Consider the following 26,242-nt stretch of genomic DNA (forward strand, 5'->3'; position numbering starts at 1 on the left):
CTCCAGCTGCTGAATCTCAATAATTTCTCCAGCGTTTGTTTGTCTCATTGGAATTATTTGTCCCATTTATCTGTCCTTAGAGTGAGTCCATCAAACCAGATGAGTTCACCCTGGAGATCTTTGAACGCTTCCTGAACAAGCTCTGCCTTCGCCCGGACATAGATAAGATTTTGCTAGAGATGTGAGTGAACGGAGTTTCATGTGGGTGCGGGAGAAGGTCTCAATTTGATTATTTGCCTTGTTTTAAAATTGTTATTAGATTGTGTGGTTGTTAACTGCTTTGAGGCTCTATGATGGGAAAGGCGGGATATAAAGATGGTGATGATAATATCCTAGTTTTCTACATAAGAGCTCAGGAGACCTAAACACTTCCATAAAACCAGATTGCAAATGGATAAAACCACAAATCCCTAGCAGCTTCTAAAATGAAATAAAAATAGTGATTGAAGGGAAATTAATTACCATATTTACTTGAGTGTAATGCACCACCAAATCTGAGGCAAATCTTCTATTTTCAAAACCCCAAAACAAAAAAAAGTATTTGTTACTGCATGTAATGTACATCAGCAAAAATGCACTGGTTTGTTGTGCATTTTCTGGGCTGTCTCGCCATGTTCCAGACGCATTCTCTCCTGATGTTTCGCCCACATCTATGGCAGGCATCCTCAGAGGTTTTGGCTGGGCTGTGGCGCAGGCTGGTTAGCAGCCAGCTGCAATAAATCACTCTGACCAAAGAGGTCATGAGTTCGAGGCCAGCACCCGACAATTAAAATAAAATACAGCCCCTGCTTGTTGTTGACCTAAGCATCTTGAAAGATAGCTGCATCTAACATGTAGGAAATTTAGGTACCACTTATATGTGGGGAGGCTAATTTACAACACGATAAAAATCATCCAGCCACCGTTGGAATGAGGAAGTGCTGTTGCAGTGGATGATGAAGCAGCTGCTCCCCCTGCGGCCGGAATCAAGCATACCCTCAGGAAGCTGGAAGCTGTCTCTGTTCTATGTTATATAGCAGGGGTCCCCAAACTAAGGCCCGGGGGCCGGATGCGGCCCATCGAAGCTATTTATCTGGCCCCCACGGCACAAGGGCAGAAGCGGGTTGGGCTAAAAGACCCAAGGGGTCTCTTCTTCTCTTCCAACCCTCATTATTATTATTATTATTATTATTATTATTATTATTATTATTATTATTATTATTATTATTATTAACATTGAGGCTGGGTGGCCATCTGTCAGGGATGCTTTGCTTGTGCTTTCGGTGCACAAAGGCAGAAGGAGACTGGACTCAATGGCCCAAGGGGTCTCTTCCAACCCTCTTTATTATTATTATTATTATTATTATTATTATTATTATTAACATTGAGGCTGGCTGGCCATCTGTCAGGGATGCTTTACTTGTGCTTTTGGTGCACAGAGGCAGAAGGGGGTTGGACTCAATGGCCCAAAGGGTCTCTTCCAACCCTCTTTCTTATTGTTGTTGTTGTTGTTGTTATTATTATTAATAATTATTATTATTGCTTGGTGGCCAACTATAGTCCGGCCCTCCAACGGTCTGAAGGATCGTGAACTGGCCCCCTGTTTTAAAAGTTTGGGGACCCCTGTTATATAGCATTGAATGTTTGCCTTATATGTGTCAATGAGATCTGCCCTGAGTCCCCTTCAGGGTGAGAAGGGCAGAATATAAATACTGTAAATAAATAAAGTGTTCCAGGGTCCTAAGTTGACCATTCCATCTGGCCTCTGCCCTTCTTCTTTTGGAAAACAGTGGAGCTAAGGGGAAGCCGTATCTCAGTCTGGACCAGCTGATGGACTTCATCAACCAAAAGCAAAGGGACCCCCGTCTCAATGAGGTCCTGTATCCTCCGCTAACCCAGGCCCAGGTCCGCCAGCTCATCGACAAGTATGAGCCCAATCAACAGTTCCAGCAGCGAGGTGAGCTCTCTTATTCTTCCTATCTATATATATAAAAGAGTGATGGCATCACGGCAATTCACAAAACAACAAAAGTACAGGCCCCCCAACCTCAAAATTTGACAACACAACCCATCATCCACGCCTCAAGGTTGATACAACAAAAAGAAAAGAAAAATAAAGTCCTAATTAGAGGGAAAGGAATAATTGTTTTTATCCAATTGCTGCCAGTTTAGAGGGCTAATCTCTGCCCAGTTGGTTGCCTAGCAACCAGCCAAGGGACAGCCAGGTTTCAGTTAGGGGACAGGCCGATTTAGGCCTCACTTAGACTTCTTCCACAGATTATCTAATTTGCACTGGATTATATGGCAGTGTAGACTCAAGGCCCTTCAACACAGCTATATAACCCATTTAGAATCTTATATTATCTGCTTTGAACTGGATTATCTTGACTCCACACTGCCATATAATCCACTTCAGTGTGCATTTTATACAGCTGTGAAGAAGGGGCCTCATATAATCCAGTTCTAAGAAGATAATTTAAGATTATCAATATACAGTAGAGTCTCACTTATCCAACGTAAACAGGCCGGCAGGATAAGTGAATATGTTGGATAATAAGAAGGGATTCAGGAAAAGCCAATTAAACATCAAATTAGGTAATCGTTATACAAATTAAGCACCAAAACATCATGTTATACAACAAATTTGACAGAAAAAGTAGTTCCATGCGCAGTAATGCTATGTAGTATTTACAGTAGAGTCTCACTTATCCAACACTCGCTTATCCAACGTTCTGGATTATCCAACACATTTTTGTAGTCAATGCTTTCAATATATCGTGATATTTTGGTGCTAAATTCATAAATACAGTAATTACTATATAGCATTACTGTGTACTGAACTACTTTTTCTGACAAATTTGTTGTCTAACATGATGTTTTGGTGCTTAATTTGTAAAATCATAACTTAATTTGATGTTTAATAGGGTTATCCTTAATTCCTCATTATCCAACATATTCGCTTATCCAACGTTGTGCCGGCCCGTTTATGTTGGATAAGTGAGACTCTACTGTACTGTATTTACAAATTAACCACTAAAATATCACAATGAATTTAAAACACTGACTACAAAAACATTGATTATGAAAAGGCAGACTGCGTTGGATAATCCAGAACATTGTATAAGCGAATGTTGGATAAGTGAGATTCTTCTTTAATATGAAATAATTACTGGGATAGAATAATGCAGAACAATATAATCTCTAAAACCAGGACAGTAAATAAACAGGGGAATTCCACACAGGAAACAATCGGGGCCAGCTAACACCTCCCAACAAAGTATTCCCATCATCAAAGTCTGGAAAATCCTCTGTTTTCTCAGGGCCACAGACAGTAGAAGCACATAAAATATCGCAAACAATACCACTCTGAAAACAAGGGAATTCCAGACAGGAAACAATCAGGGCCAGCTAATACTTCCCAACAAAAAATTCACTCAGGGAGGAAACAGCCAGGCTTTAAAGCTGCAAGGCCATTACATCCTAATCATTTTTCCTAATTGCAGCATTCATACTTGCCTCCAACAAACAAAAAAAACCAATCAGAAATATTGTATATTCACAACCTTTAGGAAATAATATCCCCTGATGGCGCAGCGTGTTAAAGCGCTGAGCTGCTGAACTTCTGAACCGAAAGGCCACAGGTTTGAATTGGGGGAGCGGAGAGAGCCCCCACTGTTAGCCCCAGCTTCTGCCAACCCAGAAGTTCGAAAACATGCAAATGTGAGTGCATCAATAGGTACTGCTCCGGCGGGAAGGTAACGCCGCTCCATGCAGTCATCCCACATGACCTTGGAGGAATCTACGGACAACGCCGGCTCTTCGGCTTAGAAATGGAGATGAGCACCAACCTCCAGAGTCAGACATGACTGGACTTAATGTCTGGGGAAAACCTTTACCCTTGACCTTAACTACCACCAATTCCTCAATACCACCAATTCCTCAATACTTTACCACCATACTTCGCCACAGCAACGCGTGGCCGGGCACAGCTAGTCTATATATATAAAAGGGTAATGGAATCACGGCACCGGACAAAACAACTAAACTAAGCGCCCCACAGTCTTGAAAATTAACAACACAACCTCTCATCCACGCCTCTACGTTCATAAAACAAAAAGAAAAGAAAAAATAAGTCCTAGCCACAGCAACGCGTGGCCGGGCACAGCTAGTCCTTCATAAAATAATTTGGCTTTGTATCATCTCAAGGCTAATGTGGTTCGAATGTTGGACTAGGACCTTGGGAGACCACCGTTCGGTGTGCGATTTCCCCTTTTGCCATCTTCTAATATATATTTTTGCCCCCTGTCTTTTCTCCAGACCAGATGTCTATGGAAGGGTTTGGGCGCTACTTGGGCGGAGAAGAAAATGCCATTGTTCCCCCAGAAAAGCTGGATTTAAGTGACGATATGACTCAGCCCTTAAGCGGCTACTTCATTAATTCTTCACATAATACCTACCTCACAGGTATGTGCCCAGATGGCTGTGACTTCCTCTCCATTGTCTGCAAATAAAAAAAATACATAGTTGCATAGCTGGAAAACAACTATTGTACATACCGTATATACTAGAGTATAAGCCGACCCGAATATAAGCCGAGGCACCTAATTTTACCACAAAAAAATTGGGATAACTTATTGACCCGAGTATAAGCCGAGGGTGGGAAATGAAGCAGCTACTGGTAAATTTCAAAATAAAAATTGATATTAATAGCATTACATTAATCGAGGCATCAGTAGGTTAAATAATGTATATATATGGATATAGATATACAGGTACATGGATCTAAATGTATATAGGATTTGCAAAGACCTTCAAACATGTGAGGGGAAAATTCATATATAAAATTAATGTATATAGATAGATAGATAGATAGATAGATAGATAGATAGATAGATAGAGATATAGAAGTACATAGGGATTGCAAATGCATGCAGGGGATTAATGCCTATATATCTGTAGGATAATCAGAGTTGAACAGTCATATCTTAAATTACAGTTTGATGTAAAGATTCATAAACATTTAAACTACTCAATTAATGTAATTTTATTGGTATCTCGGCTTATACTGGAGTCAATGTTTTCCCAGTTTTTTTATGGTAAAATTAGGTGCCTCGGCTTATATTCGGGTCGGCTTATACTCGAGTATATATGGTATATTTATTATTTTGCTCTATTATTGTTGTTACTTTTACATTTATTTTACTCTATTTTTATTATTATTAATACTTCTATTATTTTACTCTATTTGTTATTGCATTTATTATTATTATTACATGTATTATTTTACTCTATTATTATTAAAAGGATACATAAGCACATTTACATTGAAGAAGATGAAAATAATGATTTAATCAGAGTTGAACAGTCATATCTTAAATTACAGTTTGATGTAAGGATTCATAAATGTTTAAACTACTGAGGCCTCAATTAATGTACAGTAGAGTCTCACTTATCCAAGCTAAACGGGCAGAAGCTTGGATAAGCGAATAACTTGGATAATAAGGAGGGATTAAGGAAAAGCCTATTAAACATCAAATTAGGTTATGATTTTACAAATTAAGCGTCAAAACATCCTGTTATACAACAAATTGGACAGAAAAGGTAGTTTAATATGCAGTAATGTTATGATGTAATTACTGTATTTACGAATTTAGCACCAAAATATCATGATATATTGAAAACATTGACTACAAAAATGGCTTGGATTATCCAGAGGCTTGGATAAGCGAGGCTTGGATTAGTGAGACTCTACTGTAATTATATTGGTATCTCGGCTTATACTGGAGTCAATGTTTTCCCAGTTTTTTTGTGGTAAAATTTGGTGCCTCGGCTTAAATTTGGGTCGGCTTATACTCGAGTATATATGGGTATGTGTAAAACAACAAGAAGAAGAAGCCTCCAGTGTATAAAACAACAACAACAACAACAACAAGCCTCCAGTGTAATTAATAATAATAATAATAATAATAATAATAATAATAATAAAAACTTTATTTATACCCCGCCACCATCTCTCCACGGGGACTCGGGGCGGCTCACATGGGGCAAGGCCCGACTAACACAATTTACAAAAACAACAGCATAAATACATTGAACAATATACAAAAAAATGAAACACAGTAAGACAATAAAACAGGAGTTAATAATAATATTAATAATATTAATATTAACAAAATATTAATTATTATTAATAAAATATTAAAAATTAAAAATTAATATTAAAACATTATTTATTGTTTAATAAAATAATAAATAATGTGCAAAAGTACTTTTAAGGGTATCGGAAAGGTGCCATTGCTTTATGTGGGGAATCCAAGCTGACGTGAGGAAGATGGCTCTCTGGAGACGCCGCCATTTTCATCCTTCCAATGGAAGCCGTTTCATTAATCGGCCTTAATAAAAATGGCCTCCCTGAGTGAAAGCCGCTCCAGATAATGTCACAAAGGACATCCCAAAACACGACCACCATTGAAACTGAGGTTTTTGGGAGGACATTGGCTTACTTTTCCCTCCAGAAAGAGCGAGCCCTTTGTCAAAATGTCTCCCTCAGAGAGAGGTCTTCGAGTCACTTCGCGCCACAAAGAAAGCGCAAAATGGTTGTTTTCTGAGGTAAAAAATCCTTTGAAAAAGGGAATAAATCCCAGACAGGGAGACATTGTCGTCTAAAATGTTGGCGCGCTCACTTTTGTTAAATAACATCGAAGGAAAAAGCAGAACAGAGCCATTGCCTGAGGGAACGTTTGCCTGAGGTAAAAAAAAATGGTTGTCGTGAGGGACGTCGGTGAAGAAAATGTCTCCCTCTTGGGAACGGAATGAGCGGATCTCTCTTGAGACATATCTCTGCTTTTTCGCTCCCTGACCATTTTGGATGCGGCTTCTCCAAATAATTCACAAGCCAACAAACATTTTGCGGCTTTAAATATCCGTCATATTTCTGGGTCTGTTTGAGTTGCGGATTCCCAAAATGGTCCCAAAATGGCGCCGGTTTTCTCCTGAGCCTTGAACGTAGTTAACATCAGATCTGGACCACACTCGGCCCACAGACCCAACGTGGCTGACTTCGCATACAGGCCCGGTTTGGGGGTGATTGTCCTTGGCATATGGGAGTTGTAGTTCACCCACGTCCTTATGCATTTTCTAATGGGAGCATTCATTTAAAAAAAACAACAGGAAAAATTGTTTTTTTCCCCTAAGAAATAGAGCTACAAAGTATCAAGCGGATACTACCTAACACCCCAAAACAAGCTAATATGTATATTTTGTATTATTATTGTAATATTTTATAATATTACTTTATATATATATATATATATATATATATATATATATATATATATAACAGTAATAATACAAAATATAATAACAATATATAAGTATAATAATTATAATAAAGTATTTAATTTTTATTATAATACAGTAGAGTCTCACTTATCCAAGCTCAATGGGCAGGCGAATATCTTGGATAATAAGGAGGGATTAAGGAAAAGCCTATTAAATATCAAATTAGGTTATGATTTTACAAATTAAACACCAAAACATCATGTTTTACAACAAATTTGACGGAAAAAGGAGTTCAATACGCATTAATGTTATGTTGTAATTACTGTATTTACGAATTTAGTACCAAAATATCACGATGTATTGAAAACATTGACTACAAAAATGGCTTGGATAATCCGGAAACTTGGATAAGCGAGGCTTGGATAAGTGAGACTCTACTGTATGTGTGTGTGTGTATGTGTGTGTGTGTGTGTGTGTGTGTGTGATATGTGCGTGTGTGCATATATATGCACTAGCTGTGCCCGGCCACACGGTGCTGTGGCAAAGTGGTGGTGGTATTGGTTAAAAATTGTTGTGTAATTTTTATTTGATGTTATTTGCAATTTTTTATTAATTTTATTGTAAGTTATATTTTTATTTATTATATTTTATTATTTTCTTGTATTATTTTTAGTTATTTTCTGTTATTATAGTATTTTATTGTATTAATTTTTAGTGTTTTTTATTATTTTTTATTGGGTTGCTAGGAGACCAAGTTGGAGGAGCTTGGCCTTCTAACTGGCAGCAATTGGATAAAAGCAATTATTCCTCTCTCTCTAATTAGGACTTTATTTTTCTTTTCTTTTTGTTGTATCAACCTAGAGGCGTGGATAATGGGTTGTGTTGTCAAATTTCGAGGTTGGGGGGCCTGTAGTTTTGTTGTTTTGTGGGTTGCCGTGATGCCATCACTCTTTTATATATATAGATTATACAATAATTATAATTATAAAATATTTAATATTTATGGTAATATATATAATAATAAGCAAAAAGTAATAATATAAAATATTACAATAATACAAAATATAACAGCAATATATGACAACAATAATAAAATATTTAATATTTATGATAATGCAGATAATAATATTAAATAAAAAGTAAAATAAAATATTGCAACAATACTGCAAAATATATTTTAATAACAATATGTAATACAATAATTATAATAATAACAATATAATAATGATGGTATAAAATACGATGATGATGATGATGATGATGATGATGATAATAATTCTCCTTTCACCCGCAGCTGGGCAACTGACCGGCAATTCCTCGGTGGAGATGTATCGCCAGGTCCTTCTGAGCGGCTGCCGCTGCATTGAACTTGACTGCTGGAAGGGCCGTCCTCAGGATGAGGAGCCCTTCATCACCCACGGATTCACAATGACCACGGAAATCCCCTTCAAGGTATCTGGGATTAGCCCTGTTGACAACATAGCCCTGTTGAAGAGATAGACCTCTTGAGATAGCAACGGGGAGAGCCAGGAAGATAGTTCCATCTTGTCTCCTGTGCCATAGCAACATGCTATGCTAATTTTATATATAATTTATAAATATATAATATAGTGTATATGCATATAATATTGATAATAATATTATAATGTAATACAATATTATACTAATAATAATCTATATATATAAAAGAGTGATGGCATCACGGCGACCCACAAAACAACAAAACTACAGGCCCCCCAACCTCGAAATTTGACAACACAACCCATCATCCACGCCTCTAGGTTGATACAACAAAAAGAAAAGAAAAATATAGTCCTAATTAGAGAGAGAGGAATAATTGCTTTTATCCAATTGCTGCCAGTTAGAAGGCTAAGCTCCTCCAACTTGGTCTCCTAGCAACCCAATAAAAAATAATTAAAAACACTAAAAAATAATTAAAAACACTAAAAAATTAATACAATAAAATACTATAACAGAAAATAACTAAAAATAATACAAGAAAATAATAAAATATAATAACAAGATAACTTACAATAAAATTTATTAAAAAAATACAAATAATGTCAAATAAAAATTACACACTTTTTAACCAATACCACCACCACTTTGCCACAGCAACGCGTGGCCGGGCACAGCTAGTCTATATATATAAAAAGGTAATGGACGTTTGTAGGACTGAGTAAACAACAAAACCACTGGACCCAATCACACCAAATTTAGCCACAAAAGACATAGTCGTCCAATCTATGTCTTTCAAACAAAAAAACCTAGAAAAATAAAGTCCACAACAACACATGGCCGGGTACAGCTAGTACAATATAATAATATTAATTAAAACAATATCATAATATTAATGAAAACTTGGCTTTTCACCCACGCCTTTGGTTAAGATCGCCTTTTTCCATCACAATTATTATGCTCCTCGATCTTTTGTACTGGTCGCTCTTCCCCTGATTCCTGATTGCTTGATATTATTCAGGACTCCTCCCTACCTAATGTGACCTTAAATGATTCTAATGCACTTTATCTATTTATGAATTTGTTACTCATAATGTGCACCTTGCTTATCCACTATTGCAAACTCATTGTTTTTAATTTGATGTTTTAATTCTGTGTTGTGTTTTTTCGCCCAATGTGTATATTTTATTATTGGTTTTTGTTGTTGTCCTTTGATGTTTCATATTTTATCATTGCTTGTATTTTGATTTTGCTGTAAGCCGCCCCGAGTCTCCTTCAGGGGAGATGGAGGCGGGATATAAATAAAATTATTATTATTATTATTATTATTATTATTATTATTATTATTATTATATTAAAATTTAATGCTTATATTGTGCTATGCTAATAATATATTGTATGTACATTTGATTTGTAAGCCTCCCTGAGTCCCCTTCGGGGTGAGAAGAGCGGGATATAAATGTAGTAAATAAATAAATAAATTGTGTTGGGCCTGGGACCTGGACAAGTGTTCAGCTATGACACCCATTGAGATAGGCCCAACAAAAGAGGTCTATCTTCTCAACACGTCTACCATTGGCACCTGGAAAAATCATATGCAGACTGTACATTCTTGGCATGCCAGAGTTGAAATGACTTGTGATTTTGTGATTTCTCTTTTCCCCATTTGCTTTGTTGCAGGAAGTCATCGAAGCGATTGCCGAAAGCGCCTTCAAGGCTTCGCCCTTCCCAGTTATTCTTTCATTTGAGAACCATGTCGACTCGTGAGTAATAATAATAATAATAATAATAATAATAATAATTTATTTGTTTGACCAGTCATATGACCATTTTAAAGTGCAACATAAATAAAAACAAGGCAAAAAGGATGGGAGGACAGCAGCTAACCTTCTGTTTGCCGTCAAATTCTTATTTTCCTGATTCTTCTTTCAGGAAATGTGCTCTTTTCTTGATAGCTTTCAGGATAAAAAGGCTTACTCTGATTATGGTAGATCTTTCTTGTCCTTGCAAGAGGACTGTGAGTAGCTTTTGGTTGCCGAAACCAAGGCACTGTTCTCTCAGTTCCCAGGAAAGCGGAGATGACAGCGTCATGGTCTGTTTCTTCTGGGTTTTCTTAGGGCCAAGCAACAAGCCAAGATGGCAGAGTATTGCCGGAACATTTTTGGAGACGCTCTGCTCATCGATCCCTTTGAAAAATATCCGGTATGTCCCAAAAGTGAGCATGAAAGGGGGAAGACTACCATCTGGGGAGAAGCTTGTTTTGCACTTGTTGTACAGTAGAGTTTCACTTATCCAAGACTCGCTTATCCAAGGTTCTCGATTATTCAAGCCATTTTTGTAGTCAATGTTTTCAATATACAGTAGAGTCTCACTTTTCCAACATTCGCTTATCCAATGTTCTGGATTATCCAACACATTTTTATAGTCAATGTTTTCAATATATCGTGATTTTTGGGTGCTAAATTCATAAATACAGTTATTACTACGTAGCATTGCTGCATATTGAACTACTTTTTCTGTCAAATTTGTTGTATAACATGATGTTTTGGTGCTTAATTTGTAAAATCATAACCTAATTTGATGTTTAATAGGCTTCTCCTTCATCTCTCCTTATTATCCAACATATTCGCTTATCCAACGTTCTGCCGGCCCGTCTATGTTGGATAAGTGAGACTCTACAGTATCATGATATTTTGGTGGTAAATTCATAAATACAACATAACATTACTGCATATTGAACTACCTTTTCTGTCAAATTTGTTGTATAACATGATGTTTTGGTGCTTAATTTGTAAAATAATAATAAATAATAAAACTTAATTTATACCCCGCCACTATCTCCCCGTAGGGACTCGGGGCGGCTCACAACGTTACAAAAGTAACAGCGCAAATACATTAAACAATATACACAGTTTAAAACACAGGAAGATGATAAAACAGAAGTAAAAACAAAGGTTTATACAACAGTAATAATATCAAATAACCACCAATGCAAATCCGTCAAATCATATAACCTAATTTGATGTTTAATAGGCTTTTCCTTAATCCCTCCCTATTATCCAAGATATTCGCTTATCCAAGGTTCTGCCGGCCCGTTTAGTTTGGATAAGTGAGACTCTACTGTATTTTGAATGTGATAACTGTCTGAAGAAAGGAGCTTGAAATATCTCTGAGGGTACCAGCGTCCTTTTTTCTTCCCAGGCCTGGGAAGAAAAATCTCTTTTGTTCCTTATCTCGTTGCCGTGCTTGAAGGGCCTTTTCTTCTTTCTCTCTCCAGCTCCAGCCTGGCGTTCCCTTGCCGAACCCTCAAGAGCTGCTGGGTCGTATTCTGGTGAAAAACAAGAAGCGTCGCACACATAGCAAGGCCTCGGAGGGCAGTGTCCGCAAGCGAGTCCTGGAGCAGATGCCCAGCACCTATAGCGATTCCTCGGGGGTTGGCGAACCAGGCTCCCCCGCACTAGGTACGCATTCCGATGCCCAGAATCCTTGTTTTCTGTCTCTTTTTTCCAATTGAAGAACATCCAGCCTATTCATGTACTCCTGTTCAAGTGTTACTAGTGATACCTTCATGATTGTGGATTTAAGCAGAGCCTGGATGGCCATCTGTCAGGAAGGCTCTGTCTGCATGTTCCTGCATAGCAAGTGATTGGACTCTCTTCCATCTCTAGGATTCTGACTCATGCTCGCTCCCCCCGAGAGGAAGGCCATGGCAAATCTCTTCTGAATAAATCTTGCTGTAGTCACCATAAATAGAGTTGGAATGACTTGAAGGCGCAAAGCAATAATAGTAAAAAAAAAAGGAAGATTGTATTTTTTTCTCTTTAGCTTCCAATCCTAGCCTTTGGAAAAATTTCCCCTTTCACTGCTCACTTAACTTTTACTTGCTCTTTTTCCTCACCACCTCCCTCTTTTGCAGGTTCTCCTTTTGCAGACGCTTCTGAGGTCCTTTCGCCCGTCATGACCAACGGGGAGGAGAAGTCCTCCGACCGGGTGACAAAGCTGGGCGAACCTCGCAAATCTATTGGTGAGTTTGTCAGAAAGGGAAGGATACTTAAGAAAAACAATAACAACAACAAGTACTACTACTACTACTACTACTACTACTACTACTACTACAGTTGAGTTTAAGGCTGATCTTCCCTACTCTTTGAAATGTTTGGTCTACCATTTTCACTAAACTTTTCTTTTCTCCATTGCGTAGACCGAGAAGCTGAGAGCGAGGAGGAGGAGGAGCAGCAAGACCCCAAAAAACCCACAACCGATGAGGTGTCTCTCAATATTTATTTATGTATTTATTTGTTTATTTACCACACTTAACACCCCGTCCTATTCACCCTGAAGTGGACTCAGAGCGGCTTTCCAAAAACTCTGGGGGTTGAGGGTTTAATCTTTTCACATTTCTACTGTAAATGTTTCCTTGTTGCACCTTCAAGAGTAGATGCAGTAGAGTCTCACTTATCCAAGACTCACTTATTCAAGCTTCTGGATTATCCAAGGCATTTTTGTAGTCAATGTTTTCAATATATCGTGATATTTTGGTGCTAAATTCGTAAATACAGTAATTACAACATAACATTACTGCGTATTGAACTACTTTTTCTGTCAAATTTGTTGTATAACATGATGTTTTGTTGCTGAATTTGTAAAATCATAACCTAATATGATGTTTAATAGGATTTTCCTTAATCCCTCCTTATTATCCAAGATATTCGCTTATCCAAGGTTCTGCCGGCCCATTTAGCTTGGATAAGTGAGACTCTACTGTACATATATTATCATAAATATTAAATATTTATTATTATTATTACTATATATTGTTGTTGATATTTTGTATTATTATTGTAATGTCCTATATTTTTATTTTTATTCAATTTTTTTAAAAATTTTCTGTTTCCCACTTGCTTTTTTGCCTCTGTCCCGCTCACACTCCACTTTCTGTGATTTCACAGGGCACCGCAAGCAGCGAGGTCAATGCCACGGAAGAGATGTCCACGTTGGTGAACTACATTGAGCCTGTCAAGTTCAAATCCTTTGAGGTGGCCAGCAGTGAGTGCGGATGTGGGAGTGGGGAGGCAGGGTTTCTGGGGTCAAGGACCAGTGGCTTGACTCTAACAATAGGATTTATGGGTTGCTGTGAGTTTTCCGGGCTGTATGGCCATGTCTCCAGAAGCATTCTCTCCTGATGTTTCACCCACATCTATGGCAGGCATCCTCAGAGGTTGTGCGGTCTGTTGGAAACTAGGCAAGAGGGGTTTATATATCTGTGGAATGATGTCCAGGGTGAGAGAAAGAACTCTTGCCTGCAAGTTGTATTATTCATCCACTTGGAAAATAAGGATTAAGAAGCAGCAGCAGAAGAGGAATAGAAGTGGGAGGGAGCCCTGGAGTGCAACCTTTATTGGGATCCCCTGAAGGATTACCTTTTGTCTTCTTTCCTCCTAAGAACGCAACAAATCCTACGAGATGTCTTCGTTTGTGGAGACCAAAGGTCTGGAGCAGCTCACTAATAGCCCCATGGAGTTTGTGGAGTATCCTGCATAAAGTTCGGAGTGATTGGGATTGGAGGTTGGGGAGAACGAGTACTGGTTTAAGCAGCTTTGGGTATTTGTGAGGGAATGGCTTGTGAGTGTTGACAATGGTGCCTGCCTTATTGCCTTGACAAATACCCTTCAGATACAACAAGAAGCAACTGAGCCGGATCTACCCCAAAGGCACCCGGGTGGATTCCTCCAACTATATGCCTCAGGTCTTCTGGAACGCTGGCTGCCAGATGGTGGCCCTGAATTTCCAATCACTTGGTGAGGATCATCCTCTCATTCCCTTCTGCTCAATATTGACAACAGTTAGCAATATGTTTAGTCCTTCTATATATATAAAAGGGTAATGAAATTTCGGCCTAGGACAAAACAACAAAACTACACATCCCAGAAACACTAAACTTGGCAGCACAACCCCTCATCCATGCCTCTACGTGCATACAACAAAAAGAAAAGAATAATAAAGTCCTAATTAGAGGGAGAGGAAGAATTGTTTTTATCCAATTGCTGCCAGTTAGAAGGCTAAGCTCCGCCCACTGGTCTCCTAGCAACCCACGCAGCCCAGGGGACAGGCAGAGTTAGGCCTCACTTAGGCCTCTTCCACACTGCCTATAAAATACAGATTATCAGATTTGAACTGGATTATATGGCAGTGTAGACTCAAGGCCCTTCCACACAGCTTATATAGCCATTTATAATCTTATATTATCTGCTTTGAACTGGATTATCTTGACTCCACACTGCCATATAATTCACTTCAGTGTGCAGTCGGACACAACTGGACTTAATGTCAGGAGAAAACCTTTACCCTTTACCTTAACTACCACCAATTCCTCAATACTTTATTTCCCATACCACCATACTTCGCCACAGCAACGCGTGGCCGGGCACAGCTAGTATATTCCTAAAAGGAGAATTTGTGCTTTCATCTCTTTGAGTAGATACAACATGGAACTGAACGCACAGATGTGTATAATCCACAGTAAAACAGAAAAAGGAAAAGTAGGGTCTATAATATAGTTTAAAGTAACTAATTTATAAGTTCTATATTTCTATAGTAATACAATCTTTTATATATCCAATCTTTAACTACAATTCATATCCAACTTGTATAAGAAAGGAATTGTGGTAACGTACCTACTTAAGTCTGAATTAGATTTAAATGAAGTTGATGATAAACCATAACCCATATGTTAAGAACTGTACAAACCCAGTTGGATAACAACTCCAGCAGCATTTGAGAACATTATCAGGATGTTAGTAAAGTTTTTGTTTGGTTTCACTTACCTTATGTGTCAAGACAGTTAAAACTTGAAACTGTAACAGTTTTATAGGAATACTTATGTGAAGTGTTGCCATATTATACATTTATGTTAAGAGTTACACAATTCCAGTTACATAACAATATAGCTATTGGATACTTAATTTAGAATTTATGTTGCTTTTTTGGAACAAATACTGCACATACATTTACATTAAGTTGTTGGATATACAACAGGGACAGGGTTATGGTTTATCACCAACTTCATTTAAATCTAGTTCAGACTTAAGTACAGTAGAGTCTCAGTTATCCAACGTAAACGGGCCGGCAGAACGTTGGATAAGCGAATATGTTGGATAATAAGGAGGGATTAAGGAAAAGCCTATGGCACATCAAATTAGGTTATGATTTTACCAATTAAGCACCAAAACATCATGTTATACAACAAATTTGGCAGAAAAAGTAGTTCAATACACAGTAATGCTATGTAGTAATTACTGTATTTACGAATTTAGCACCAAAATATCACAATGTATTGAAAACATTGACTACAAAAATGCATTGGATAATCCAGAACGTTGGATAAGCGAGTGTTGGATAAATGAGATTCTACTGTAGGTACGTTACAACAATCCCCTTCTTATACAAGTTCAATATGAATTATAGTTAACGATTGGATATATAAAAGATTATACAGTAGAGTCTCACTTATCCAACATTCTGGATTATCCAACGCATTTTTGTAGTCAATGTTTTCAATACATTGTGATATTTTGGTGCTAAATTCGTAAGTACAGTAATAACTACATAGCATTACTGCGTATTGAACTACTTTTTCTGTCAAATTTGTTGTGTAACATGATGTTTTGGTGCTTAATTTGTAAAATCATAACCTAATTCGATGTGTAATAGGCTTTTCCTTAATCCCTCCTTATTATCCAACATATTCGCTTATCCAACGTTTTGCCGGCCCGTTTACGTTGGATAAGTGAGACTCTACTGTATTATTTTATGAATACTGATGTAAGTTAATAATTTTTTAACTGATTTATATTGTACTGTATAATTTTTATATATGCGTTTTATTGTAAGCCGCCCTGAGTCCCCTGTTGGGTGAGAAGAGCAGGATATAAATATTGTAATAAATAATAAATAAATAAATACTATAGAAATATAGAACTTATAAATTAGTTACTTTAAACTATATTATATACCATGCTTTTCCTTTTCCCGTTTTACTGTAGATACAACACGGAAGCATTCCCAGCCACAAAGAAAGAGAGTGGGTTGGCAAACATGGTGGTTGGATTGCATTTTGCTATAGAGACCCTTATACTGGTCTTCATGACTCTTTCTCGACTCTTTAACAACAACAACAATAATATTCCCTTTCACCCAGACTTACCAATGCAGCTGAACCTGGGCATCTTTGAATACAACCGCCGGAGCGGATACCTGCTCAAGCCGGAGTTTATGCGGCGCCAGGATAAGCTGTTTGACCCTTTCACGGAAGATATTATCGATGGCATTGTGGCCAACACTGTCAAAGTGAAGGTTTGAGCCAGAGTTTAACAGAGAATACCACTGGGGCCCAAACTGCTAATTATAAGTGTGAAACCTACTGTATATACTTGAGCATAAGCTGAGTTTTTCAGCCTTTTTTAGGGCTGAAAAAGCCCCCCTCAGCTTATACTTCAGTGAGGTTCCTGCCGGCTTCTATTCGGGTTGGCTTATACTTCAGTATATACGGTACATTTATTATTTTTCTCTATTATTATTGTTCTTACATTTATTATTTTACTCTATTTATTATTATTAATTTATTATTTTACGCTATTATTCTTATTACTATTACCGATTCGGTTTGTATTTGGATTGGCTTCTTTATTATTATTGTTCTTACATTTATTATTTTACTCTATTTATTATTATTATTATTGTTTACTCTATTTATTTATTATTTTACTCTATTATTCTTGTAACTACTGTATATACAGTACATTTATTATTTTTACCTATTATTGTTCTTACATTTATTATTTTACCCTATTTATTATTATTATTATTATTATTAATAATATTACTCTATTTATTATTTTACTCTATTCTTGTAACTATTACATTTATTATTTTACTCTGATATTATTATTGCATTTATTATTTTATTGTATTTATTGTTATTACATTTATTATTTTACTCTATTATTATTATTACACTTATTTTTTACTCTATTATTATTATTGGAAGGATACATAAGCACATTTACATTGAAGAAGGTTAGACTAATGATTTAATCAGAGTTGTACAGTCTTAATTTACAGTTTTATGTAAATATTCAAAAACATTTAACCTAATGCCTCAATTAATGTAATCTTATTGGTATCTATTTTTATTTTTGAAAAGTGGCTGCATTTCCCATCTTCGTCTTATACTCGAGTCAATAGGTTTTCCTAGTTTTTTGTGCTAAAATTAGGTACCTCGGCTTTACTTGAGTATATATGATATTTGCATATGAGCAGTTGTGTTGGTTTCTTGAAACAAAGAGCCACTTGAGGTGTAAAACTGTTAATCCCAACATTAGTCATATCAATTGCTGAACAATAAATCAATAGTTGCATAATCCCATTAATGTAATGGGGCTACTCTAGTTGGAACTCGCATTTGTATTTAGGTCTGGCATTTTTATAGCTAATGTATCTATCCATAAATTATAAAACATTTCATGAAAAGCAAGGACTGCTTCAGATTAATTGTGAAATTACTGCCGAGGTTGGAGATTGGATCCTGGACAGCGAGTTGAAGGAAATTAATTAAATACAGGAAATACAACCACAGGCAATTTCCTCATGAACTTTGGCCATTCACCAAACTGTTAACGATTGTACAGATATGCCAGTTATCAAATTGGCATTTAAACAGATGGCACTAAACACTAGGACCCCCTGCTTTGGGATCCACTTTGATTGTTGTTCCATCCCCAGATAATCTCGGGACAATTCCTGTCGGACAAACGGGTGGGCATCTACGTGGAGGTGGACATGTTTGGTCTGCCGGTAGACACCAAGCGCAAGTTTCGGACCCGGACGTCGCAGGGCAATTCTTTCAACCCTGTCTGGGATGAAGAGCCTTTTGTGTTCCACAAGGTGAGGTTCTGCAAATGGAGGGCTTTGCCAAGGTGTCTCTAGTTTTCTGGGGGGAAATGATGTCGTATCCGTTTGGCAAATGTGAATCTCCATAAACATGTGGAGACCATCTTTTGAAAACCACTAGTCAAGAAAAGCATGACTTTGTTAGATGTCAACCATTGAACAAGTGATATTCATAAGCATTCATGTAATGGCACACAGGTAACTCGGCTGTTAAACTGAAGAACCCTGTCTTTGAACTGCTAGGACCAAGACATGCCACTACAAAATACATTTGACTAGCAGAGAATGGTTGTTTCTTTGAAGTTGAAATTTCAGTTGCCCAAAAGATATACACTCCCTTGAAACCTCTTAGTTTAAAATGTGCAGTCAGAGATTAAAAAAACGAAGTCTTCTTTGAAAAACAACATACTGGTATCTTGTTTACTCATAAACATCTTGTATTAATTCACTATACAGGCACATTTCTTATTGAAGTTCAGTTATAGATAGGATGTATCTGTTGAATACAGAATATATAATTCTTAATCAGGAGTTCATAGTCTTTAAGTATAGTTTTACTCACTGAAGTCTATCAGCAAACATGCATCCACCTCCACTGAGGGATAAAGCAGACTGAATACAAAATGGAGTCCTGAGTCTGAACATGCTCAGTATAATCACATGTCTACATTACTTCTTAGCACTTTAATCCCTTCCTACCTTAATTTATCCCATATTATCCCAGTTGACTCTCTGACACTTGTTTATGCACTTTATTAAAGCTTTGGATATTGTGTTTTATATGCCCGACCCCTTTTATCTCCAGTGGCTGATGTTGTATTATTACTGATTTGTTCTGATTTTATGTGTTTTATTGTATTTTTAAAATGTTTAAATTGTTTATTTTATTTGATTTATGTTATTACTGTTTTGTTTTGATTTCCGTTGTAATTGCTTTATTCGGTTTTGTTTTGGGCATCGGCCCATGTTAGCTGCCCCGAGTCCCTTCGGTGCGGGATAGAAAAATAAATTATTATTATTATTATTATTATTATTATTATTATTATTATTATTATTATTATGTCTATAACCTCTCCCACACCAAAGAGGTGCAGTCAAACTGGTAAATCAATATACACATAGAATACAGGTTGGCAAATAGTGAAAGGCTTGGGAGGTTGCTTCAGCCCTCCAGGTGTTTTGGACTTCAATTCCTAACAGCCGGTATGGTGTTAGGAATTGTGGGAGTTGAAGTCCAAACCACCTTGAGGGCCAAAGTTTGCCCATGCCTGTCCTAAGCGCTTTCTGTCTTTGTGCCCACTTCCAGGTGGTGCTTCCTACGCTCGCCTCACTGCGTATTGCCGTCTTTGAAGAGGGAGGCAAATTTGTGGGGCACCGGATACTGCCCGTTTCTGCCATCCGTTCAGGTGAGCATGGACTTAGAAATAACGCTTCTCAAGGCATTTGTGGGTCTTCCAGTGGCAGAAGTTGACCTAACAGCTGGCATTTCTGGGAGTCCAAAACACCTGGAGGAGCACAGTTTGAGAAACACGGATCTAGACAGAATGTTATCCTCGGTGTGCAGACTTTTTAAACTCTGCATGCACACAGATAGGGAGGTGGGAGATTATTCAATAGCGGTGAAAAGATAGTTTCTTTCGGCAGTCAAATACATGTTGATAAGAAGATAAAAAGGCGGCATTTCTAGGTACGCTCTGCCGATATTCATCGCAGGAAGTGTATTTCTTATCTGTTTCTGCTTTTCAAAGAAACAGAACAGCAAGTGGGACTGAGCGAGCATTAGCCCTGGATGTACGCTTTCTTGTTGATGTGTAGTTCATGTTTTCCTTTTTCTCCATCTTCCTGCACAGGTTACCACTACATTTGCCTGCGCAGCGAGAGCAACCAGCCACTTTGTCTCCCAGCTTTGCTGGTCTATACAGAAGCCTATGATTACATCCCAGACGACCATCAAAGTAATTGTCTGCTTGGGGGGATTGTGGGGATGCTTTATCCCAGTGGTGTCAAACTTGTGGTCTTCCAGATGTTTTGGACTTTAGCTCCCAGAATTCCTGGACATCGGACAAGTCCAAACACCTGGAGGGACACAAATGTGACGCCTAAACGATACCCCGTTTAATCCATTATTTATGGTCAGATTCTCTCACTTTCCCCAGGATTCTTGAGAAAAGGATTTAAATTTGTGTTGTTGAAGGCTTTCATGGCCGGAATCACTGGGTTGCTGTTAGTTTTCTGGGCTGTATGGCCATGTTCCGAAAGCATTTTCTCCTGATGTTTCACCCACATCTGTGGCAGGCATCCTCTATGGTTGTGAAGTCTGTTGGAAATTAAGTGGAGCTTATATATAGAACTAGCTTGGGGACCCGGCGGTGCCCGGGTCATTTGAGAAAGGCAGTGTTTGTCTTTGAATGTTAGGTATTCTCAGTTTGGAGTGGGTGATCTACAATTCCCAGAATCGTAGGTCAATACTCCCCAAAGTATTCAAAGTTGGCCATTTTGGTTCTGTGTACCAAGTTTGATCCAGAACTGTCGTTGAATGAGTTCAGTGCTCTTTGGATGTGGGTGAACTACAACTCCCATTCCCACAAACCTCTGCAGTATGTTCAGTTGGTCATGAGGCTTCTTTGTGTGAAGTTTGGTCCCGGTCCATTGTCGATGGGGTCACTGTTTCTCTGGATGCAGGTGAACTATAACTCCCTTTTCCCCAAACTTGTCCAATATGTTTTATTGGTTATGGGGGCTCTGTGTGCCAAGTTTGGTCCTGGTCCATCATGGGTAGGGTTCAATTGCAGGTGAACTATAAATCCCAGTACCTACGACTCCTAAATGTCCAAGCCAATTCCCCTCCAAATGCAGCAGCATTCAAATCTGGGCATATTGGGTGTGCACGGCAAGTTTGGTCCAGACCCATCATTGTTTGGGTTCATAGCATTCTGGGTGTAGGTGAACTACAACTCCCCTAAATTCCCCGGTAGGAGTCACAGGGCTCTGGCTTGATGCAGGGTGAACTACAACTTCTACCATGTAGAGTCAATCCCCCAAACTCCTCCAGTAAGTGTAGTTGCTGCTCAGTTCTGCTCTGTTTGTTATGGAGACAGATTTGAAAGGGAAGGGCAGTGGGCGGGGTCATACAAATTTCACACCCATGGAGAACTCTGGGATGCCTGCCTGTGATGGAGGAAAATACACAATCTAGGTCCCCAAATGAAAGCATTCCTTGGGTGGTGGGCCGTAGTGTTTGGGGAGGATATTGGCAGGGGTTGAGGCTACATGTTCATGGAGCTCGCTGTAACCTCAATGTCAGTGGAAAAGAGTGACTTAGTGGCTCCTCAGCACTGGGAACTAGAGCCTGTTTGTGGAAGCCGGAGGCTGACTGTGTGAGTGGACATCCATGCTACATACATACGGGTTTTCACTTTTATTATGTACTAGCTGTGCCCGGCCACACGTTGCTGTGGCGTTGTCTGGTGGTGTTGGTGAGAAATTGTTGAGATAGTGGTGGTATTGAATGTCTGTTGTATGGTTGTCTTTATGTTTAGTATGCATTTGGTTGTTTGTGTACTGTGAAAGTAGTGAGGGTAGAGGGGGTCTATGTCCCTGTGTAGTATTGTATAGTATTTATACGTTGTCCATGTGTTGTGAATGTTTGGATTGTGTCCTGCTGCATAGTAGAAAGGGTTGGGCTGGATGGCCCTTTGGGGTCTCTCCAAACTCTTGGATTCTATGCTTCCATTATTATTATTATTATTATTATTATTATTATTATTATTATTATCTTCATCATCATTATTATGTAGAGGCTGGATGGCCATCTGTCAGGAGTGCTTGGATTGTATTCTCCTGCATGGTAGAAGGAGAATACCACCACTACCTCAACAATTTCTCACCAACACCACCAGACAACACCACAGCAATGTGTGGCCGGGCACAGCTAGTAACAATATAAAACACAACAATAGACAATAGACATGCACAATTATAAAAATTTAAACATTACCCAGTAAAGACAAATGACAAAAACTAATAAAAACATGGATTAAAACGGAGAGGTTGTAAAAGTAGGCTGGGTAAGGTGCACCATATAAATATTGTAAACACGAGGTGACTGATAAAGTGCTGCAAATTCTTGGAAGTGCAAATTGGGATGGGAATAGACCCTGTGTCATATCAAGTTGACAAAGGTAAAAAGTGCAAACCAGTACAAAAATGGTCACAGATGCAGGATTGTTATGGGGATGAGCAATCTTTATCCAAAGGAGTGAAGAGCCAGGTTTTCAAGCTCTTTCTGAATGTTCCAAAAGCATTCTCTCCTGATGTTTCTCCCACATCTGTGGCAGGCATCCTCTATGGTTGTGAGGTCTGTTGGAAACTAGGCAAGTGGAGCTTATGTATAGAATCATAGAATTGGAAGAGACCTAATCAAATAGTGACAGATACTATGCTGCAAGTGGGGCTACTTTGTGCATTAAGGTTTACAAACGGTTTGCGTTCTCCCTCAGATTACGCGGAGGCATTGATTAACCCCATTAGACACGTCAACCTAATGGACCAGCGGGCCAAACAGCTTGCAGCTCTGATAGGCGAGAGCGAGGTGAGGCCACCACGGCGTGTACAGGGAAGGTATGGGGGAAGCATGGGAGGGCATAGTGGGTTGCAATGGAGGAAGGCAGTATCTTGTTATAATACATTGCACCTTGTTAACCTTATTCCTCACCCTTAATCTGAAGATTGAAGTACCAACTATTCCGCTCCAGGGCATTGAACATATTTTAATTGTTTTTAAATTGTTGTTGCTGTATGCTTTTTCTTGATGTATTTATTGCTGTGGTTGGATTTGTTTTTACTGTTGTGTTTTTGTATTGTTTGGGCATGGTCCCTTTGTAAGCCGCCCCGAGTCCCCTTGGGGAGATGGGGCGGGATATAAGAATAAAGTATTATTATTTTATTATGTCACAGCAAACAAGATAGATAGGCTGGATTTCGTATCACAAAATCACAAGTCGAACACTTCCCAAGTGTCTAGGACTGTGTGATGTATTTTCGGATGATGCATGTAGATCCCAGTAGTGTGGCCTTTTGCAGTTGGCAGATCGTAATTTTGTCAGTATTGTTTCCAAATGCCGACTGAGATCTTTTGGCACGGCACCCAATGTGCCGATCACCACTGGGACCACCTGCACTGGTTTCTGCTATAGTCTTTGAAGTTCAATCTTGAGGTCCTGATAGCGGTTGAGTTTTTCCTGTTGTTTTTCGTCAATGCGACTGTCCCTTGGGATGGCGACATCAATGATCCAAACCTTTTTCTTTTCCACAACTGTGATGTCTGGTGTGTTGTGTTCCAGAACTTTGTCAGTCTGGATTCGGAAGTCCCACAGTATCTTTGCATGCTCATTTTCCAATACTTTTGCAGGTTTGTGATCCCACCAGTTCTTTACTGCTGGGAGGTGGTACTTGAGGCATAAGTTCCAATGAATCATTTGGGCCACATAGTTGTGCCTCTGTTTGTAGTCTGTTTGTGCAATTTTCTTACAGCAGCTTAGGATATGATCAATGGTTTCGTCAGCTTCCTTGCACAGTCTGCATTTTGGGTCCACACAAGTATTATTATTATTATTGAACAAGGATGGACTTACGGATCTGTGAATGTTTCCTGGTCTGCAATGGGGCATTTGGGACCCATGGATCCTTTCCTCTGCTTTGGTATTGAGCCTGTCTTTCCCCATCTCTCCCTTTCGGGCCCTGCCAGCAGGAGAATGCAGAGAGGCCCCGGGATTCGCTCTCGAGAAGCTCCTCCAGCGCAACCCCTGGCCCCACCGAAGAGGCCCATAAACCGCCACCGGTCCTGCTCTCCCCGACACGGAGCCCCAGCGTGGTCCCCAGTCAAGGTACAATTGCGTAAAGTGGAAGCAAGGCAGGGCTGGCCCTTGAGTCGTTTATGACCTGGCCTGCAGCCCTTGCATTTTCCCAGCACAAATGTTTAACGGGATGGCCTTGTGTCAGCTTTCCCCGATTTCACTCTTTTTATTTATTTCTCTTTGCCTCCCTCCTCCTTCTCTCTCCTTGCAGTGCAGAGGGACGATCTCATTGCTAGCATCCTGGCAGGTAAGGTTTGACCGTTTTATATATTGGTACAGTAGAGTCTCACTTATCCAAGACTCACTTATCCAAGGTTCTGGATTATCCAATGCATTTTTGTAGTCAATGTTTTCAATATATCGTGATATTTTGGTGTTAAATTCGTAAATAAAGTAATTACAACATAACATTACTGCATATTGAACTACTTTTTCTGTCAAATTTGTTGTATAACATGATGTTTTGGTGCTTAATTTGTAAAATCATAACCTAATTCGATGTTTAATAGGCTTTTCCTTAATCCCTTCTTATTATCCAACATATTTGCTTATCCAAGGTTCTGCCGGCCGGGTTAGCTTGGATAAGTGAGACTCTACTGTACCATCAAACATTATGGGAGGTCCCTTTAGAGCTAGACTGAAAGGTCATAGAGATAATAATAATAATAATAATAATAATAATAATAATAATAATAATAATAATAATAATAATTAATAATAAAAACTTTATTTATTACTACCCTATCTCCCGGATGGGACTCTGGGCGGTTTCCAATCATAAAAACAACACAAACATTACATAGCAAAGTAAAAATACAATTAGAGAAATAAATAACACTTACATGACCTGATCAAGGGGACGGGAACCATAAACCCAATACAGTATATTAAAATATATCATTTTAAGTTAGAGAAATCTTGTGCAAATAAGCAGATAAGCAGTGTTCCCTTTCTGTGTAATCAGACCTTAGTTTGACTCTTATTTGGTGGCACAGAATAGTCTTTGATTGTAGGTGAACTATACATCCCAGCATCTATATATACAGTAGTCTCACTTATCCAACATAAACGGGCTGGCAGAACGTTGGATAAGCGAAAATGTTGGTACACAGTAATGCTATGTAGTAATTACTGTATTTACGAATTTAGCACCAAAATATCACGATTTATTGAAAACATTGACTACAAAAATGTGTTGGATAATCCAGAATGTTGGATAAGTGAATGTTGGATAAGTGAGATTCTACTGTATATATAGATCTATATATATAAAAGAGTGATGGCATCAGGGCAGCGGAAAAAACAACAAAACTACAGGCCCCCCAACCTCAAAATTTGACAACACAACCCATCATTCATGGCTGTAGGTTGATACAACAAAAAGAAAAGAAAAATAAAGTCCTAATTACAGGGAGAGGAATAATATTTTTTATCCAATTGCTGCCAGTTAGAAGGCTAAGCCCCACCCACTTGGTCTCCTAGCAACCTACTCAGCCCAGGGGACAGGCAGAGTTAGGCCTCACTTAGGCCTCTTCCACAGATTATCAGATTTTAACTGGATTATATGGCAGTGTAGACTCAAGGCCCTTCCAAACAGCTATATAACCCATTTATAATCTTATATTATCTGCTTTGAACTGGATTATCTTGACTCCACACTGCCATATAATCCACTTCAGTGTGCATACTAAACATAAAGACAACCATACAACAGACATTCA

General features: G+C 38.5%; 1 protein-coding gene across 2 annotated transcripts in view; it reads left to right on the forward strand.

Moving 5' to 3' along the window:
• Window positions 1-26,242, forward strand: part of plcb3 (phospholipase C beta 3) — a 66,021-nt gene that overhangs the window by 27,629 nt on the left and 12,150 nt on the right. Inside the window, exons 8-26 of one of the 2 annotated variants that reach the window (XM_016998584.2) lie at window positions 81-181; window positions 1,770-1,936; window positions 4,297-4,443; window positions 8,555-8,712; window positions 10,399-10,481; window positions 10,836-10,920; window positions 11,996-12,179; window positions 12,635-12,742; window positions 12,920-12,984; window positions 13,668-13,764; window positions 14,162-14,246; window positions 14,392-14,516; window positions 16,916-17,070; window positions 18,499-18,660; window positions 19,973-20,072; window positions 20,517-20,621; window positions 23,166-23,257; window positions 24,416-24,551; window positions 24,733-24,768. In XM_016998584.2, coding sequence (XP_016854073.2) covers window positions 81-181; window positions 1,770-1,936; window positions 4,297-4,443; window positions 8,555-8,712; window positions 10,399-10,481; window positions 10,836-10,920; window positions 11,996-12,179; window positions 12,635-12,742; window positions 12,920-12,984; window positions 13,668-13,764; window positions 14,162-14,246; window positions 14,392-14,516; window positions 16,916-17,070; window positions 18,499-18,660; window positions 19,973-20,072; window positions 20,517-20,621; window positions 23,166-23,257; window positions 24,416-24,551; window positions 24,733-24,768 — 2,191 coding nt within the window. Of the gene's footprint in view, window positions 1-80; window positions 182-1,769; window positions 1,937-4,296; window positions 4,444-8,554; window positions 8,713-10,398; window positions 10,482-10,835; window positions 10,921-11,995; window positions 12,180-12,634; window positions 12,743-12,919; window positions 12,985-13,667; window positions 13,765-14,161; window positions 14,247-14,391; window positions 14,517-16,915; window positions 17,071-18,498; window positions 18,661-19,972; window positions 20,073-20,516; window positions 20,622-23,165; window positions 23,258-24,412; window positions 24,552-24,732; window positions 24,769-26,242 lie in introns of both variants that reach the window. The other variant, XM_008123424.3, reaches the window with a different exon arrangement.

The sequence above is a fragment of the Anolis carolinensis genome, unplaced genomic scaffold (assembly GCF_035594765.1).
Source record: "Anolis carolinensis isolate JA03-04 unplaced genomic scaffold, rAnoCar3.1.pri scaffold_14, whole genome shotgun sequence".
In the NCBI taxonomy this organism is placed as follows: domain Eukaryota; kingdom Metazoa; phylum Chordata; class Lepidosauria; order Squamata; family Dactyloidae; genus Anolis; species Anolis carolinensis.